Below are 19677 nucleotides of genomic sequence, written 5' to 3' on the forward strand. Positions count from 1 at the left end.
AGCTCATTTATAATTTACCCTTGATTTGACTAAAACTATTTCACATGTTATGTCAAAAATTATCTCTCCTATCTCTTATCGTCCACCTATCTCATTCAACAATCAAAAGTTCTCACTCAATTTTTCCACCTATCTCATCTCCTACTATTCATCTATCTCATTTTTTATTCAAGTATGCATTACATACCTAGAAGTACATTTTTTGGTAAAATATTTACAAGCATACATTGGATACCTATAAGAAATGAAAAACACTTTAATTTGAATTTACATGATAAATCAAAGATATTTGAGTCAATATTCACTTCTTGCTTGTACTTTTATCTCAACTTTATATCACATCAAAGGTAATTATTACACCACTATTCTTATTTACACTCAAACACTCTATTTCCTTACTCTAGATTAGAGGTATCATTTTAAAAGTAAAAGAATTAGAATAGCTATCCCAGATTTTTCCTCAACTGGAAACCAAATGGGGTTAAAGTATGCATGCTAAATACTTGCTTTTCTTTTCTCAGATATATGAATGAAAGGAGAAATAGCCATGAATTTACCTACTAAAAGATAAGCTAATTCCAGAAAATATAGGACATAAATATCTGCTAAGCTACTAGTGGTAATAGGCCTAAATTTTGTGATATAGACATTTTTGTGGCAATCATAATAATTAATCCTCCCACATGTAGAAAACATAGCAAACCCAATAGTTTCTATATTACAGCCTCCTTTAGCTCATGAATAATATTATATATTGCAACCTCTAGAAGAAAATGGCATTCAAGATCCAAAATGCATGTCATGTAAATTCTTAAAAATGTTAGCATGCAGACATATAGAGCAAATCTTGTGCTCTTAGAAGGATTAAAATGATTGACAATATAGCGATCAAATATGTCTTGTTAAATAGTGAAACATTAGACTGCTCACAGCCTTACAGATCTCGACTAGCATTATAGATGGGCACACTGGAAAGGTATGAAAGCAGGTGTAGATATCAGACAACTTGAAACAAAATAGGAGCAATCTAAAATTTATAGTCTCCAAGAAGTATTTTCTCCATATATACCAATAGTAACAGCAGATACCCATCACTACACCTCTAAGTAGTAATTACTAATGCCTTTAGGATGCCGGGAATTCATTGTATAAAGATAGTCTCTTCAGATAAGTACTCTTTTATCAAAATAACCAACAGATGAAGTCAAGCATTGTCTGGAGCTGAATTCTAGCAAAATTTAAGCTAGGAAATGAAACAAGGGGGTCACCTAGAATCAAATTCTACCAACTTAGATAACTTTGTGGTGAATAACATTATCACTAGGTCTAGGATGCATCAGTGCTAAATAACAACAAATGATGTGTATGTAATCAGACAAATAGCAGGGCACTACCCTGTCTTGTGTGTATACAACAAAAAATTCATACCCATTATGCAACACAATATAGGGGCTTAAAGACCTTCTGGTATATGGTTCTACAATAACATAAAACTAAGAATAATCTGATAATGGAACAAAATAATCCCCTACACAACACGAAGGCCATGATGATGACAATGTTTACCAACCTGAGAAGATGATATTGCATAGGCATTTAGATCACAGTCAATATAGTAGCAGCTGACTGCCAAATCTTCTGCCTGTAATATAATTAAAATTCAAAGTGATCAAAACAACAATAGATATATACAGGTATATGCAATTTTATATCTGTAGTTATGCAAAACACCATATTCTTTATTTAGGAAAGGAGAAAATGATAACTACATTTTCGTTAAATATCAAGAGAGAACAATATATAAACATATAGGTTGAGTAATCGAGACTAAACATACAACCTCAATTTAAAAGCCGAGATACGTTTATGCATTAGAACCCGGTGAAGTATACAAACCCCAGATGATCACTGCCAATTTGGTGGTTTCATGAATAAATAAACTATAATCCATACCTTCCCTGGCCAAACTTATCACATGCCGAAGAAAAAACAGTGAAATCTCGAAAAATTCTAATATCACGAATAGCGCCAAGAAAGAAAGGAATCACCTGTATGTGATCAAGAACCGATCTTGCCGAGTTCAACGAAATTCCACGCTCCGCCGAGGGCCCACCGCACACCAACCCAACCTTTAACCGCCTGGCTTCCCCCTCCACTTCCGTCCTCTTCTCCACAACCACGACCTCCTCCGCCGACGCGCAAGGAGCTCTAATCCTAGCCCCTACGGGGACCCCCCGCTTCAAGAAGAGCCGATCACCGCGCGGTAGCTTCGAAGCCGCGAGATTTCGCGAGCGGGTAAACCGAGGAGCTTCGTCGCGACTACTAGGGTTTGTGGTGAGGACGGAGACGGGAGATCGAGAGATGGAAGCCATTGGAGGGGGAGGGGAGGGGGAGGAGGAGGGTTGCTCGGAAAGGCTGGAGTTTTGGAGTGGAGTGTGATTCGAGCATTTCTTTTTGTAGAAATGGAGAAGAGAGAGGAAATGGACAGGATTGTCGCCTTGTCTGTTTCCTTGGCTCCAACTGCCTCTTCTACAATATACTAACACCTGAAGACTGGGAGGGATATTTGCATATAACACCTTCCATTAAGTGATTTTCTGTTATAATGCTGTTTTCTCACTAATTTATAAACCACACCCCTTGACCCTTGTTATTTATTAATGAAATCTTTAAATTATATTGAATAGCATACTCTTGAAAACTAAAGCTGAGTTCTAATTAAGTTTGAATTAACATTAATTTCGAGCATAATTATAAAATCAAATTAAAAAGATAATTTCATATTAATTATATATAATATATATTATATTATTATTTTTGAAAATTAATAAGTCGAGCTTAATTGAGCCAGCTCATAATTCAGCTCATTAATTTTAAGCCTATTCTTCATATCAATTTTTAATCAGCTAATTTTTAAATCGAGATATGTTCAACGTAGAAAACTTACAAATATACAAGGCAATTGATCATTTATTATAATATATCTGGATATGTTCAACATATTCAAACTAAAATAAGTTTCTTTTGGAATCTACAATTATAATTTATAGGTGTTTTCTTATAGATCTGCTTTTATTTTTGCAAAATCTTTAAAATATGTTTTGCTATTAGGTATCGATTTCGACGGATTAAGAGATATTAGATAATCGAAGGATTCAGGTGTATTTAACCCTTCATATGTTACTTTAAAAAAAACAAACTTGTTTCTATGTTGAACCAGACCTTCAACTACAAATATCCGGAAACAATGTGATCTTCATTGTAAGTGAGATAAGTGAAGGGAAGCATAATGATAGAGTAGGGATGGAGAAGAGCAGAAGGCATACAACAACCCAAGCTCACAGAATCCAAAGATTGCATGAATCCAAAAGCCCAAATTATGTTGGGCTGTGCCTGAAGAATGCCTCAGCAATAGGGTGTTCAACAACATAGCCTATTGTGAGAGAGAGAAATTACATGGATTTCAACAGTACTAATTTGTAGAAAAGCCTCCTTTGGTTACAGTATGAGGTGATTTATGTTTACCATTATCCATGTTCCTTATCGATATGTTATCGGTGATTCTAATTATTCATTTAAGATGTTTGTTTTCCTGACTGATATTTCAGTGGCTAAAGCATCTTACTTTTTGTTAAGAAATTAGGAGTTTGATTCCCCTCTTAGTAATGGTTCAGGATTTAATCTAAGACACCATACCATATGCTTTCACTAACTCCCAAGAAAATATCTATAGAGTCCTTTGGTTCACTCAAGATGCTGCCATCTAAGAAGTAGCTTATATTATCAGAAATCAACGTTTGCAGCATTGCAGCAAGTATCCATCAATTCTCTCTGCAGAAGATTGAGAAATTGTGTTTTGATATCCTCCTACTTAATTTGAGTGTTTGTCAAAACATAGCATATGGATCTAGAAATGTTTCTAGGTAGGGCTGTCAAAATAATCGAGCAATTCGAGTTCAATTTGTTTAAACTTAACTAAGGATCGACTTGAAATTAAATCAATAAAGTTGAAAATAAAAAATTAGGCCTCAATAAACTCGAGCTCAGGTATATAATATTAATTTTTATTATAAACAATTTGTGAGCATTACATCATAGATCTAATGGTTTATATTTATCTCTAACGTGATTATAATGTAGCTTTAACCAAATCTTATTTAATTCAGGCTTAAATCAAGCTTTGATCCGACCAGCTTGAATAGAGCTTATACTAAGCTTGAATGGGCTTGTTTAAGACTTGAGCTTGAATTAAGCTTCAATTTAAACTCTATTAAAATGAACTTATATTAGACTTAATTTAAAATTAATAAGCAAAGCCTGGCTTGCTCAAGCTCAGCTCATCGGCCAAATACTGATTGTAAAGTTATATAAAGCATTTTCAAATAGTAGTTCTTTGTATGCTTCAATAGAAAAGATAGCACTTTAGACAAAACAGAGTGGACTATAAGCCACTGAGAAGAAAACATCTTCTAGATATTGGAATTTGTCATAAACCCATTACAAGAAAGAAAAATAAAAGAGAAAGAAAGAAAAAAAAAGGTAAAAAAAGCTCATCATCATTGTTTGGTACCAGCCTGCCTGCCCTCCTTTATCTTTCTGGTGTAATGATTGCTTTCACTTAATCCATCTCTTTTGAGTGTATATTCTGTTAATTAACACTAACTCCATTTGCTACTTGCTCTCTAATTGTTTAATAATCAAGATGGTTATAACTTTTCTTTTAAGTTCAAATACTGAATCCAATCAGTGTTCACCTTAATTTAAGTCTGAATGTTTTGATCTCCCAGCACCACCCATCTCAACTTGTGGAGACCACTAGTGTTAGTAATCATCATCCTGCTAGTGTTAATCCATTTCAGATTTAACTTTATCCTGTACTTACTGGAAACAATGCCTCTTTTTGTTGCCTAATCTTGGAGTTAGTTCAGAGAATTCTTTCTGTCAACCAGTAGACTGCATGGATGTCACCATTATGGAAATCTTCTTGCAATGATGAGGATCTATCACTTGGAGATCTACTCATCACCAAATTACTAACAACTACTCTTGTTGCCTAATATGTATATTAGATATCCATTGAGCTAAAAGCATAAACTGTTAATGTAATGAATCAACAATATATGAGGCCCTTAATATTATGTAGACATTTGATAGATAATTATACAGTAATACTAAAAATAGGTTAATGAGGTTTAAATCCATCACTATGATTTGAAGTTTCGTCTAAAACCAAAATATTTCATGTTTTGACCCTATTCGAGAGAAATTGATTAAAAAATCTAATATTTTACTTTTATTATTATCTTAACCCTTCGCATTCTGAGTTTAATGCTTCAAAAATACCCTATCGTTAGTTCTCTTAACCGAACGTAACTATACACACTAGTTAACTTAACTATAGATACAAAATAATATTTATATCTCTAATTAAGCAATTAATCTAAGTTAAGTCACATGTCGCATTATATCTCATAAGCCACCTCATATATCTTTTTCCTTTAACACTGCCTAATCTCTTCCCTCATTCATTTATTACCTTACCACTTTTCTTTTTTCCTTTTTGCCATTTCTTATCTCTTCAGTAGCTCACCTCAACTTATAAGTAAGAGTAACCTCTCCAGAGAATTCTTTTCGGCAAGGTTTTTGATACCCAAAAATTTAGATGGGTGGGAGGAACAATGGCTGAGATGCATTAAGAGAGAGGGAAAAAATGTGTTTAAAGAGGGTGGGAAAGGAGGAAAGAGAGATTTGATAAGAAGAAATTGAAACTAACTGAATATTCTGTATTCCATCTATTATTGTTAGGTTAAATATAACTCGCAGTATTCTTTGAGGCATTAAACCCAAATATAGTGGTTAAATAATAAATAACTATAAGGTATGGTGTAAATAATAATAGAAGTAAAACGTAGAATCTTTTGATTAATTTCTCTAATTCTCTTTACAAGTATGTTTTAGATTCTAAATTAGAATTGACTTGAATCCAACTTATACCTAACCCAATATCAACCTACACTAAAATAACCAAAGTAGAATTGAAACCGACTGAAATCAATAAAACAATTTTATTTTTTTAATGAAGTTGAAAATCGAATCAAAACTTTGAATATGTCCGCAATCTCTAAAAAAAATTAGTTCTAATACCATGTTAAGTAACCAATTGATTCAAAAACTTAAATTGTTAGATAAGAAGTTGATGTTGTAACTCATGGCTTTAACAATGATCTTTCTAGGATATTTAAGATCCTAATTATGCATGAATTTTCTACATTTCAGGTACTTGGCAAACAGGCTGCCAATTTTTTTTTAAATATTCAGAATGCCAATCCATGGCTGCCAACAATGTGGTTTTAGCAAATTACTGTAGTCCAGACTGCCTTTTTCTGATTGATTCAAGGACCTTCATCTTCTTGCAATAATTGGATTTTAACTAATAAGGCCAGGGACTTCACAATCCATGCCAAGCATCAAATCCCACTGTGTTTGTCACTATCCATACCTCATGTTTCACAACAGTCACAACTAAATTGCAAGAATATATACTACAGTGATGTGAATTGAATTGAAGCCCTTCAGCTAGCATTCAAAACAGGAAAAGTACACCTTAGGATAGGGGCAATTCAGGACCACCTTGTGCTGCTGTGGTCCAAAGACTTGGCTGGATCACTAACCTGTCTTTCTTATTAATTTCCTCTCTACTGATGGCTCCTAGATCTCCTGTGCACTCCACCTTTTTATCTTATTGTTTTCCACCAGTTTTAGACTCTGATGTACTTACTCCCTTTTGCCAAGAAAGAAACCTTAACCATACCCCCTAAAAAAAGGATTCCAAAAATCCACACCCAGAAATGAAAGCAAGTCACTTGATCTTCCAGGGCTCTCCTATTCTTATCAGCATCTCACTTTGTTGAAAGATGCAGGAAGAATAGATGGCAAGGTAGACTAAATTCCATTTGATGCTGACGTAAAAGTAAAAGATGTTCTCCTTGGAAAATAATGTCCATACTGATTCTAGATCGCACCATATAGTTTTTCCACATATTTTTGGTATCATATGAAAAGTAGGAGCCAAGAGATCTCCTGCAATTGCAAGCTTAGTCACCAACACATCCCTTCATTAGTTTTAGGGCATGCCACCTAGAACAAAGAAGAAGAAGAAGAAGATGATGATGACCACAAAAGACTAAGATGGTCCTGAATGGATTGAGAGAACGGTACACATATTTGCTATCTTGGACCTACCAATGCCTTGCAAAGTTGGTGCCTCACAAACCGACAGCTCCCATACCCTCTTGACTGTTATCATTAAATAGCATCTGTTCTCATTTTTGGAGTGGCTAAGAACCCTACAGTTGTCACCAAGGTCCTTAGCACACTTTGTTGGAATTGACCCTACCTTCCTAAAGAGGTTAGGAGTAATCTGAGAATGTTGTTGATTATGGTAAAAGTATATATAATTTGAGTGCATGAATCTATCGCTCTAATTCTACACGCCTCCTCCTGTAAGCTGTTGTAAATTGGGCCGGCAAGAATCCAATAACATGCGTCGACCGCTGACCGATCATCTAGAAAAAAAAGAGAACGATAATTTTTATACCTTATATTTTAATATTATTCTCAATTCTGAGCTCTGAGACAGAGCACAAAATAAGTATTTTAAACTCTAATACCATGTTAATTGACAAAAGTATGTATTTAGGTATTTTCTTCATTTCTTGGATACCCTTTTGGAAGTTAAAATGATTAAGTGGGAGAGACACAAGGAGAGCTTATAAATGGGAGAGTGGATGGCATCTTAATTAATTTTTGGGGAGGAGGTGGGTTGTGCAGGGTGGAGAAGCAGGGCACGTGCATTGCTTTCTAATTCATATGCGTCATCTTCATCCTCGCATATAGGAGTTGGATAGTTCTTCATGTGCCCATCTTCTCCACCGAGCTCAAACCTATCTAATTAATGGCGAAACACACCATGGATGGACGATCAAGCTTTCTCTTCTTCCAGGTGAGTTCTTCAAAAGAAAACAAAAAAGCTAAGCCTTTGATCTCTTTCTCTTATGAGAGCCTCATCTCATGCCATGATATCTAAAACTTTAGTAGAAGAAATAGTTTTCTTATCTTTTTTTTTTTCTCTTCTTTCTAGTTCTTTTAATGAGCTTATCTTATAATTAGATCATGCACGTGAATTATAGAAACTACAAGCATATTGTATCCTTCTTCCATTATGTTGTCATTCAACAGATCATGGCAAGTTCATGAAGCAAATTGAATTTATAGGAATTGATTGGCACGGAAAGCTTAAACATTGTAAGTTTACTTTCAATTTTATCTGCGATGCTTAACCCTCTCTATGATCCATACTACGCTACAATTATTAGTCAACCGTTAATCTAAACTTAAAAAAAGATTCAATCGTTAAAAATGGAGATTTGAGAAAAATAGTGATAGTTTGGTTACTAAGAAACTTTCTTAAGGCAAAAAAATATGTGTAATTTATCTTATTCTTTAAATGATATATTTCTTTTCATTCATTAAAAGCAATATGACTATTTTTTTCTTTCTTCTTCTTATTTATATTGCAATAGTAAACAAATTTAATATGAGCCTAGTGGTCCTGGATCTATTGTCCTGCCAATTGTTAAGTCCTGCTGGGATTTGTACTCCAATCCAATATTTGGACAACGGACTCGCTATCTGCCACTATCTTTATGTAGATGAATCTTTTATATTATATTGTAAGTACCCAACGAAATAAAATTTGTTCCAATTGTTATCAAATAGCTTCACCTTTATTTATTACATCAACTTTATTTGAAACAGAGGAATTGGACAAATGGATTACAAAGTTCTATCAACTGTAATGCTACTGTGCCGACTCATGTGGTGGAAAGCTTCAAACAAAAGTTTTAGTTTCGTAGATAGGCTTTATCCAAACGGTGATTGAGATAAGCTGGGAATAATTCTGCTTGAGGTGATCCTGTTAGAATTTCATAAAATTTGAGTTTCCCTTAATTAATTTAAATATATATTTGAAAAATTGGGTTGAAGATAAATTGGTTTTTGAGATATACGGTTAAGTCGTATTATTAAGTAATTTTTAATTAAGCTTATGAGCACTTATTATTTTATAATGTGGTTGGACAATCCAGTGTAGATCTTGTTGGATCTAATGCAAGCCTATAATGGGTGGGCTCATTAGTTTATTATATATATATAACAATTAAGTCCCCATTCTATGATATAACCTTAATTTGCTTGCCCTAATAAAAGCCGCTAGTTGAACTGGAGAAGGAGAGAAAGACCTATCTGGTCATCTATTTTATTTGAAGGTCAGAAAGATAACAAAGATGAATCATGTAGGTGTGATTCTTATTTTAATCTGTATTCTAGATTTTGTACACATATCGATCTATATTTTGGGCTCTTCTGTAAACTGATTTGCTAATGTGCATTTGATGATATGGCCCGGATAGATGTCGAATCCATGCTCCAAAATGAAGAATCTTTTGAGCAATATGGTAGTTACAATAGGATGAGTATTTTATTTGTTATAACAAGTTGTCCCAATTTTTTTTTAATTAGAGATAATTCTCTTTTCACTCCTGAACTATCATGCATTTTTACAGTAACCTATGAAATTCTTTTTGGTACACATTGATAAAAGTTAAGTGACTTAGCTAGTATTAAATATTTTAATTTTGATAAAATTACTTTATTGCCCCCATCTCCCTCCACTTCTCTTCTTCTCCTCTCTCTCATATCACCAACACCATCTCCTCCGTCAACTTCTCGTCGTTGCCGCCAACAACAACATGTGACTCCCTCCACCCCCGTGTCCACACCGAAGGTGGAACCCTCCAATTTAAGAATGGAGAGTCCGAGGAGTGGCTCGGGGAGTCAATGATAAGAGAAGATGGTGGTGTGCGTGTAGAGTCTATGCCGACTTCGCCTTCACCCGTCCTCCTGGTGGTTGAGGTTGGGAAATGGAAAAGTCAGAGGAGTTGAGAAGAAGGCTTGTCGAGGTGGAGAGATGACGTAGTAGCCAGCGTAAAAACCTATCTTAAACTATCACATGCATATAATGATCGTATTATTGTCGTGCAATTCTTATATGACAATTTATGAATAAAAATAAATAGCAGAATCCTAACGAAAGAAATTAAGTGAGATATTTTTAATAGTTTAGGGGGTCAGTATGTACTAAAAAAAATTCATAGAATCAATATGGAAATGAATAATAGTTCAAAAAGTGAAAAGAGATTTATAATTTTAAATTATTACCTAATCCGACTAATAATATGCAAATCTTTAATACACCCTCTTACATACGTCCCTAACGACGCATGTAAACAAATAATAAATAATATAATTAAAGTAGGCTATTGAAGTTCGAACTCATATTAAACTATCTTATAATAGACTAACAATATATATTATGCCTTCAACATTATCTATCAATTCTAAATGCATGACTTTTCACATGCATTTTATACTAATAACTCATGTGATCACTCAACCCTTCCAGCAATTCATTTATTAGGTTTATTGCTTATTCCCAAATAAGTTTCAGTACATAGATATTTTATTAATAGTACCACTTTAACTAGCCAAGAGCCCAACTCTAACTTGCACCAGCTTCAACTTTCTCATCAACAGTACTCTGACTTACATATAGTCTAGCACACATCAAGTAGTATCCAAAGTTGACCACCCCCACCATAGTCAACATCCAATAGACATTCTCCAACTTTGACCCATTAATGTTATCAGGCAGCCAATCCGTGGCCTTCCTGACCAAGTCAACCACTGCAGTGCTGAGGTAAAACCCTAGAGCTATGACCAATGCCACCATCCCTGTAGCAGTGCTCTTGAGCTTCTTAGGGAACTCCTGGTAGTAGAATGCCACCTGACCGGGGAAGTGCAATGCCTCACTGAACCGGTGACCGCCAACGGCAGCAGAAGCCACATCGCGGACATTGGCACGATCCACGTAGGTGATTTCTCTTTGTTGTGCTCCAGAACGATATTTATGAGCGTTCGTTCGACAAGTGCAGAGGCCATAGAGGCGACGATATTGAAAGCAAACCCTGCTCCAATGCGTTGGAGAGTTGTCGGGGTGCGGAGAGCGAAGTTGCGGCACAAGGGGAAGATAAGACGGTCGAGGATGGTGAGGGTTATAGCGACGGTGGCGAGGACGGAGACCTGCATTAGAATATTAAAGATTAAAATAATTGTTCTTTATAAGCTTTGACTTTCGAAAAAGACGATGAGTAATGATATATTAAAGAGATTTTTACATAATCATAAGTGTCAGTAATATTCAGTCGAATACTAACCATGATAACAATTCTAAAAATATTTAAAAGATTTTAGTGAACATTATAATCATTTACATTATATAATAGAAATTATAATATTCCAAAAGATTTTAGCGGCAAATATGTAAAAAAAAAACTATATTAGAATGTAAGAACAATTTTCAAAGTAAAAACTTAAGGTTCGAACCGCAAATTCTTTTCAATTTAGGGTTTCATATAAATCATTTTCTAAAACATAAAACATATTTTGGGAATATAAATTATTTTAAGTTAAAGCATAAATGTTAATATTAAAATGATAATAAAAAGCTTATAGAGAAATTGGTGAATTAACAACCCCAATGGATCCGCAGGGATAGTGAAGTGGGGGCAAGCGAGCGGTTCATCGTGAGGGCTTTGAGGACGGTGAAGCTGCTCTGGATGCCAACAGAGATGCTGATAAAAATGGTGGATGTCTAGAGTGGAATTAGTCGAATTAGTTTCTTAAGATCTTCTACTTGTTCAACACTGCAAAGTTTCCATGGATTACTATTGTTATTATTATGTGAATCAATGTCTTCTAGGGTGATCACTGCAGCACAGTTCAAGAACCTGCGATTGGAACATGCATAAGAAATATTAAAAACAAATCAAGAATATATTTACAACCCTCTTCTTATTTGATTAAGAAGAAAGTAAGCATACAACTACTCTATTAGCATCCTACCTTTTAGTGATTTTATAATTAACACATTGTTTCTAAGCTATTAGTCCTATTTGTTACTCTAATTTTTATGATAAACTATTCTCAACTCTGAATTATTTAACTCTGAGATGAAAAATATCAAAATGCCTCTATAATAGTTGCTTATCTGACCACACACTAACCACATTTACTAAATTTAAGAACTTATCTTTAGGCAAGAGTATTTTAGAAATTAAAAGAAAGAGAGAAGAGAATTCAAAAGCAGTTTAGGCATTTTAGAAGTTAATCTTAATATATCTAGTATTTATAAAATATAAAAATTATTGTTCTCTAATATTTTAAGTTTTTTAAGTAGCCGGTGAATTAATATCTTATTATAGCGGAAGTCCTAAATTCAAATTTTACTAGGTCATATAAAATATAAAATATCTTATATTTCTGTTTCATTTACAATATGGATATTTATTCAAACCTTATATTTTGCTTAAAATATCTAATGGCAAGTTGTCACATAGACAGAGTTAAAATAATTATAGATGCAAAATAATCTTAATATCTTCAATAAGTGGGAAGTGGACTACAAATATAAGTTTTTGACTAAACTAGCTCTCTTCAAAACTTTATATATTAAAATAGATTGCACTTTAAAAATTAATATTAAAAGATGTATGTTTTACTGTAGTTGTTAGTAAAATTCTAAATTTATTAACATTTTATCTAAAAAATGCTAATAATTTTCGTGTCTTCTTTTTAATATATAATTCCCTGATTTCATATGGTAACAAAAATAACTGACACAGACTTAATTGAATCAAATACCTCAAACACTGATTTACATAAATTTTTTATTTAAAATACATGCTGTTATTTAAATGATACAGTGCTTTGGAAAAGACATTAGACCTGATAAAGTGACCCACCCATGGGGTTGATGAATTTTAATGCATTGATGCCGAATCCCTTCAAGGGAAGCCTAATGTCTACATAAATTTTTAGACCACCAACCAGTAACTACATGTTTGATTTATTATGAAAAATCTCCCGATTTGTATAGCAACAGAGGTGATCATATGACCCAACTCACCTATGTTTAATCTAGCTCGAGCTCGAATTGTTAATGTTCGGCATGGGCCTTTGCCTGCCCAACTCGGCTCGAAAGCTTGCTCGTCGATAGCCAGGACACACCCCATAGGTCCACAGTCCGTTACTATGTTTTAATCAATAAAAACAAAAGAAGTTGAGCTGCAAAGGGCTTCTTCCGGACCAAATCATTCTCCAATATCATAAATAATAATTCTATTCTCACCGACGTGCTCACAAATCTTCATAAACAACAACTCCAAAACCCAAAACAAATCAACGATTCCTCATAGATCTCTCCAGACCCCAGCGATAGGGACGAGAAGCAAGTAAAACACAAGGGTGAACACGCGACAACAAAGCACCTCCACCTCCGCTGCTCTAGAGATCGCTCATAGCTCCTTACTCCTTTCCTTTTTTTTTTTCTTCTCTTTTCTACTACTTCCCAATATATATATATATATATATATCTTCAAATATATTTGATTCACTTATATGCCCCTACAAAGTTTATATTTATGTGTATATGCTCTCAAAATACTTTGTTTTTACATGTGTATCCTTTAAAACTTTTTTATTTGGCATACATACTTCTTGGAGTTAACCAACTATTAAATTTTTAACAATTCAAATATAAAATAATAAAAATAGCTTTATTCTAATATAAAATATATACCCTTCAAAAGATCCATTAAGAAAATTTTGTTATTTTTTATTAAATTATTTAAGGTTAACTTGAAAGTAATCAAGAGAGTATCTATTTAAATAATATTTGCATATATATAATCTGAGGAATATATATATATATATATATATATATATATATATATATATATATCAATTTTATAAAGCCATATGATTAAGCAAGGGACCAAGAAGAGGAGAAATGAGAAAAAACATTTTCACTAAACAACAAAGGAAATTTGATATTTATGTTTTAGAATAATTTATTTTTCACCCTGAATTACCACCATTTTATATAATGAATCTTGAACTATTTTTCAAAGTTTATATTAACTATTTTCATTCATAAGTTATTATGTGATAGTCAGTGTGACAAAAATAAAATATATTTACTCCTCATATGTACATTCAAATCATATGCAACTGAAAAAAAAAAATTTTGTTGATCAAAATGAAAGAGCAATTTGATGATTTCCTCTACAACATTACAAGGGTGAGATATTTTTAATATTTCAAGAAGTTATTGTGAAAAATGGTAATAATTTAAGGAGGTAAAATTAAAAATTATTCTTATTCTGTTCTAAAAAAAGTCTCTATTTTCTAAAAAAAATACATCTATTTGGCACCTTGAGTTTAATCTTTTTTTTTGTTGAGAATAATACCTAGATTTAATTCTAACTCACCCCACCTTAACATTTAAGAATATATAAAAGGGTAGTCTATCTTATTACCAAATAAGTTCACAAGTAATAGTTTTCCTTTCGCAGTCATGTAATTTTTATTCATTTCTTTCTTTTAATATTCTCTCTTCATCTCAGTCTTCTCAAAAAAAAAAAAAAAAAAAAAAAAAGTTTGTGAAGTAGCAAAACAGAAGGTAAAAAAAAAAAAAGAAAGAAAGAGAAGAATTGGTAAAAAGTTTTGTACCTGAAACTTTGAGAAGGAGCAACATGAGATGAGAATTTGGCCCCATCACCACTCCCATGGTAATAATCAACTCCCTCTCCTCCTGGCAATTCCACAACCTTCCTTTTCCTTATTGCAGCCATAACAACTTGGGCTAAACTGGAAAATGGGCTTCCTTGGGCAACTGGCCTTGCATAATATTTACCCCCAAGCAGTAGAACAATCAAGCTCACAGCACTAGAAGCAGTGCACAAACCAAAGCCCAGACCCCAGCTAGCATTATCCTGGATGTAGACAATAATAGTTGCTCCTATGATGGTTGCAATGTAGAAAAGTATGTAGTACCAATTGAAGAAGATATCTTGGTCCTTGACCTTGTCAAACTGGTTAGCCCCCATTGTTACTATGTTGACCTGGGTTCCGCCGGCGCCGACGGCTAGTAGGGCAACAGCGGCATAGAGAATGGCAAAATTGCCGGTGGATAACGGCTTGCATAGGACGACGGTTGACGTGTATGGGACGGGCCGGAGCGATCGGATGGTGGCGCTTAGAGTAAAGAGGATTAAGGACTGCAATATATAATTATAGTGCATTGTGTTTTATTTGGAGGCATTGTGAGAAATAAAAGATTGGAAAATATATATGGAGCAACCTAATTTTTTAAAATTTTATTTTATATTTATTATCATTAATGCCCTATCATATATGTATTTATAATTTTATTTCTTCTTAGTACACAAAATATCTTATGTTTACTCTAAGAGTTGGAGTCATAATTTGTTGTTAGAGGGAAAACATTGTTTGGAATGTGGGTCTATGCTAGAATTTTTAAAAGTATTTTAATAATTTAATCAGTAGAGTTATATAAATTATAGACTCGTGATAACGATTGTAAAGAGAGGTTGAGTTACAAACTTCTAACTTCTAAGGTGTAATATGAAAACTATAAGAAAAAAAAGAAGAGAGTTTGAGTTACAAACTTCTCAAAGAGAAGATTTTAGCTAAAAGAATGATGTAAATTTAGAGTGCTCTACTTTTTGGGGAGTTTTTAACTAAACTATTATATTTAAATATTTATTTTACTAGAATATTTTAAAACTTTGGATTAAATATATTTTAAGAATTTTTACAAATCACACCTTATATTTTATTTATTTTGTGATTCACACACTGTCTTTAAGGATTTTGTATCCTGATCTCCTTCTCCCCTATAATTCTCATTTAATACCCTGTTTTCATTTAGATGGTGCTAAAAAATAAATATTCTATTATAATATAAAAATAATTTATAAATACCTAAATTACGCCTATCTTCTTCATCCTACTTTTCTCTTCCTAATAAAAAGATGAAGAAACGGAGAAGGAGGATGAGGAGGAGGGGACGAGGGGAAGATGAAAAAGCGGTGGCAACGACGGTGGAGGAAGTAGTTGAGGAAGATGATGGAGAGATATAGAAAATGAGAGAAAATGATGGGGGTATTTTAATAATTTAATCGATATTAGTTAGTTAAAATAATGTCAAAGGTGTCAAATGAGAATTATAGAGGAAAAAGAGGGGTAGTATTACAAAATCCTCAAAACGATTGCCAATCACAAAATAGGTAAAATATATAGTGTCATTTGTAAAAATTCTTACATTTTATCACTTTGTATTTATGCTTAAAATCACTTTAGCCCATGTACTTTAAAAATTCTCAACCACCCGTCTATATACTTATAATTAAAGTAGAACCTATAATGGAGCTTTATGGCTCTTTTAGTCATTTAACAACATTATCCTAAATTTGTGCGTCTTGTCTAACAAACATGGTGTGAGTATTTTAATTATTTTAGCCTCGTTTTAGTTAATATAAAAATTAATGGTCTCATTTTAATCATAAGTATAAGGACTAATTTAAAATTTTTTAAAATCCATATAGATAAAATAATTTTGGACATAAGTATAAAATAATAAAATATATTTAACTCTTAAAACTTAAATACAAAAAGTTATGTGAAAATTGCACGTATAACTTATATAACTTTTCACGACTTTTTAAATATAAATAACTAATTAGATCAATAATTTATATAAAAATTTTAAATTCTTTAAAATTTTTTTTTATATAAGTTACTTATTCAGTTAGCGACTCATTTAAAACTCATTGAATCGGTATATAGAATTTTCTCCTTATGACTTAACAAAATTTTTATAGAGGAATTAAAATTTTCATATAAGCCACAAATTGAGTGAGAGATTTATATCTTGAGATCCCTACTTGGGTTAGTGATTTCCAAACCTAGATAGTCTCTTATTTAATTTTCAAAATAAATTAGATATGTAAAAATAATTAGAGGCAAACTTAAAATAAGTCAAAAACTCTACTTTTTAATAAAAATTGTAATTTTTCTTAAATAATTTTAAATTGTTAATTTTAAACCATAGTGAACAAAATCAGTGACATTATTTGTAATAAGATGTACTTAACATTTAGATATTTTTCTCCTGTGATTTCCTTCTATAGGACATGGGATTATATTAAGTGATCACAGAGGATATTAATTAAGAATAAATAAAAAAAATTTATATCTCACCAGCATAGAGACAGCAGTGGAGAAGGCAACAACGGGGAAGCATCCAAAATAAGCATCGGCGGCGACGGCTCCGACGACGGGTGCAAGGCCCGTGCAGCCGCCGATGATGTTCGAGATTTGTGCGGCGTCGATGCTCTTCACGTTATACTCCTCGATTAGGTACACTATGAAGTTGCTTAGTGCTCCACTTATGGCTAGTGACAAACCCAACATACTCCCTGAGACCACCATTACTTACTTTACATGCTTTAATTATCTCCATTCAAATTTCTACACAGAGAGAGAGAGAGAGAGTGAGAGACCTGTGATAAAGGGGAAGGTGATCCATCCTTCTTGTTTTTGAACCATTTGGGCTTCATTAGCATTGTCTTCTTGAGATGCTTTTTTGTCTTCCATGATCACTCACTCTATCTGTCTGTCTGCCTGTCTGTCTATCTATGTGAGTTGTGTTCCTCAGACTGGAAGAGCACTTGGCATGAGACTTATAGATGGGGGTGGTAGACACTTAGTTCATTGATGCATGTGGATATCTTGTCAAGAGTCGTCTCACCTGTTTAGAGATGAAAGTGGGGATGATAAAAAGAGAGAGGAGATGAAGACAGGTTGAAGTTAAGTTTCTATTCAAGTTATGTTGAAGTTACTTTTAGTCATTAGTCAATATATAATGGTGTTTGATGATGGGTAAATTATAATATGTTTTATATTATATAAAAAGAGTGAAAAGTAGTCAATCTATAGCTCTTTAAAAGAGGAAGTGAAATAGAAAAAATTGATGATTTTAGGAAAGTGAATACTCTTCACTTTCTTTAATTCAAACAATATTAAAAGTAGTGAACTTTCAAAAAAACTATCATTTTTTTCTCTCTTATTTTCTCATCAGTCAAACACAAAAGAGTATCGCTATGGCTCCCCAAACCTTTAATTTAAATGAGATGAAAGGATTATTATTATTATTATTATAAAAGTAAACAACTTAGATTCTAATTTGAGAGGTTGGTTCTCAAATATGCAAAGCATTTCTTGAAAAAAGAAATCTACAATTATAACTCAGTAACTTTTCTGAAAGTTTAAGGTGTCATAAAAAAAGAATCTAGCAGTGATCTCCCCTTCCTTCTGAAGTGAGATATTTTGATGAGCAAAACTCAAAAGACTTAGACTTAGGTGGAGATTTGATATTTTAACTCACAAGCAGGTCTTTGACAAGGATTGGAACTTCTACTTTAAAATATCATATTAGCACACTAACTATTTAAAAAATCTTATATATTATTACAGAAAATTTATTTTTATCTTTTATATTCTAACTATAACTATATTTTTATAAATTTCTGCATCATTATGCCACCCACCTGACCTCAGAGCAATCATACTTACTTTGGCAAGAAAATTACTTAAAAGGAAGTTGATATTGAATGCTTCCACCAACTAGTTGAATGTGAAAGGTTGGAGAAGTATCTAAGAACCATATTAAAAATATGATGTATAGCATCAATTAATTATTAAACAGTTTTAATCTTTTAGATTAACCGAGGTTTTACTAAACAACGTAAGTAATTATTGCCCTTTTTTATTTATTTGTCATGAGGCATATAGGATACTTACTAAAGTCATTGTATATATTATTTTTTTATATTTAATAATAATAATAAATAAATAAGGGAAAAATAGAAAAAAAAAAGATTAGATAACACGTTGACCTAAGCTACTAGATAATCAATTTTTTATATTATAACTTCTAATACTCTCCCTTACTTCTGGATGACCCAAGAAATAAACTTTTAACTTGAATATATGGAGATTTTATATTTAAATGACAGATAAATCGGGCAAAATTCAATCTCAAGAACCCTATTCTAATATCATGTCAAATAACTAGTTGATCCAAAAACTTAAACTATTTAGTATATTCTAACATTAAGAAATTAAATCTTTTGGTCACAATCAATAAATTGCCTAGGAAATCTTGGTCACAATCAAAATTATATTTTTATATTTGACTTGAATATGAGGAGAGTTTATATTTAAATTTGTAATGCGATTTGATTTAAACTCATTTTTAACTCTCTTTCTCCTTTGTTTTTAGTGAACTTAATTAAGAATGAAATAATATTTTGATACTAAACATAAACATGGTTAAACCAAGTTTAGCGACTAACTCCTCAAACCAAACATGAGCTTATATTTCTTATCCTATAATTTATGTTTTTATCACCAACACCCAGAAGTGGGATTATCTTTATTAGAGAGGTTATGTGAGATCCTCATCATGCCTATAACTTTCTAATTTATGTCTATTTCTCTCCTCTCTTTTTTTTGACAACATGAACAATTGCAGCCTTGGGAGTTTTGGGAGATGATTGATTGTTTCAAACTTAATCCAAAAACTATTCACTTTTCCTACTTCATTATCCTTCATTTTTGGACAGCAAAGCACGA

General features: G+C 32.6%; 1 protein-coding gene, 1 long non-coding RNA gene and 1 pseudogene across 11 annotated transcripts in view; 1 reads left to right on the forward strand and 2 right to left on the reverse strand.

Annotated features, from left to right (window-relative positions):
- LOC140790286 (uncharacterized) overlaps positions 1 to 2527 on the reverse strand; it is a 50856-nt gene extending 48329 nt beyond the window's left edge. For 7 of the 10 annotated variants that reach the window (XR_012109361.1, XM_073140294.1, XM_073140290.1 and 4 more), the window contains exons 1-2: positions 2049 to 2504; positions 1571 to 1642 (exon numbers count right to left, since the gene is read on the reverse strand). Coding sequence is in view for 8 of the 10 variants with exons in the window: in XM_073140294.1 (XP_072996395.1) it covers positions 1571 to 1642; positions 2049 to 2372 (396 nt within the window). In the remaining 2 variants the exon portion in view is untranslated. Of the gene's footprint in view, positions 1 to 1570; positions 1643 to 2048 lie in introns of all 10 variants that reach the window. The other 3 variants (XR_012109362.1, XM_073140288.1, XM_073140292.1) reach the window with 2 other exon arrangements.
- A 5271-nt stretch (positions 2528 to 7798) lies between these two features.
- Positions 7799 to 9034, forward strand: LOC140790258 (uncharacterized). The gene is made up of 2 exons (XR_012109356.1): positions 7799 to 8002; positions 8818 to 9034. It is a non-coding gene; the product is annotated as an uncharacterized lncRNA (long non-coding RNA).
- Positions 9035 to 10557: 1523 nt separating this feature from the next.
- Positions 10558 to 17778, reverse strand: LOC140790257 (protein NRT1/ PTR FAMILY 2.3-like; annotated as a pseudogene).
- Between the last annotated feature and the right edge of the window lie 1899 nt (positions 17779 to 19677).

This window comes from Typha latifolia, chromosome 6 (assembly GCF_019914945.1).
Source record: "Typha latifolia isolate L0001 chromosome 6, TyphaL0001v2, whole genome shotgun sequence".
NCBI classification, from domain to species: domain Eukaryota; kingdom Viridiplantae; phylum Streptophyta; class Magnoliopsida; order Poales; family Typhaceae; genus Typha; species Typha latifolia.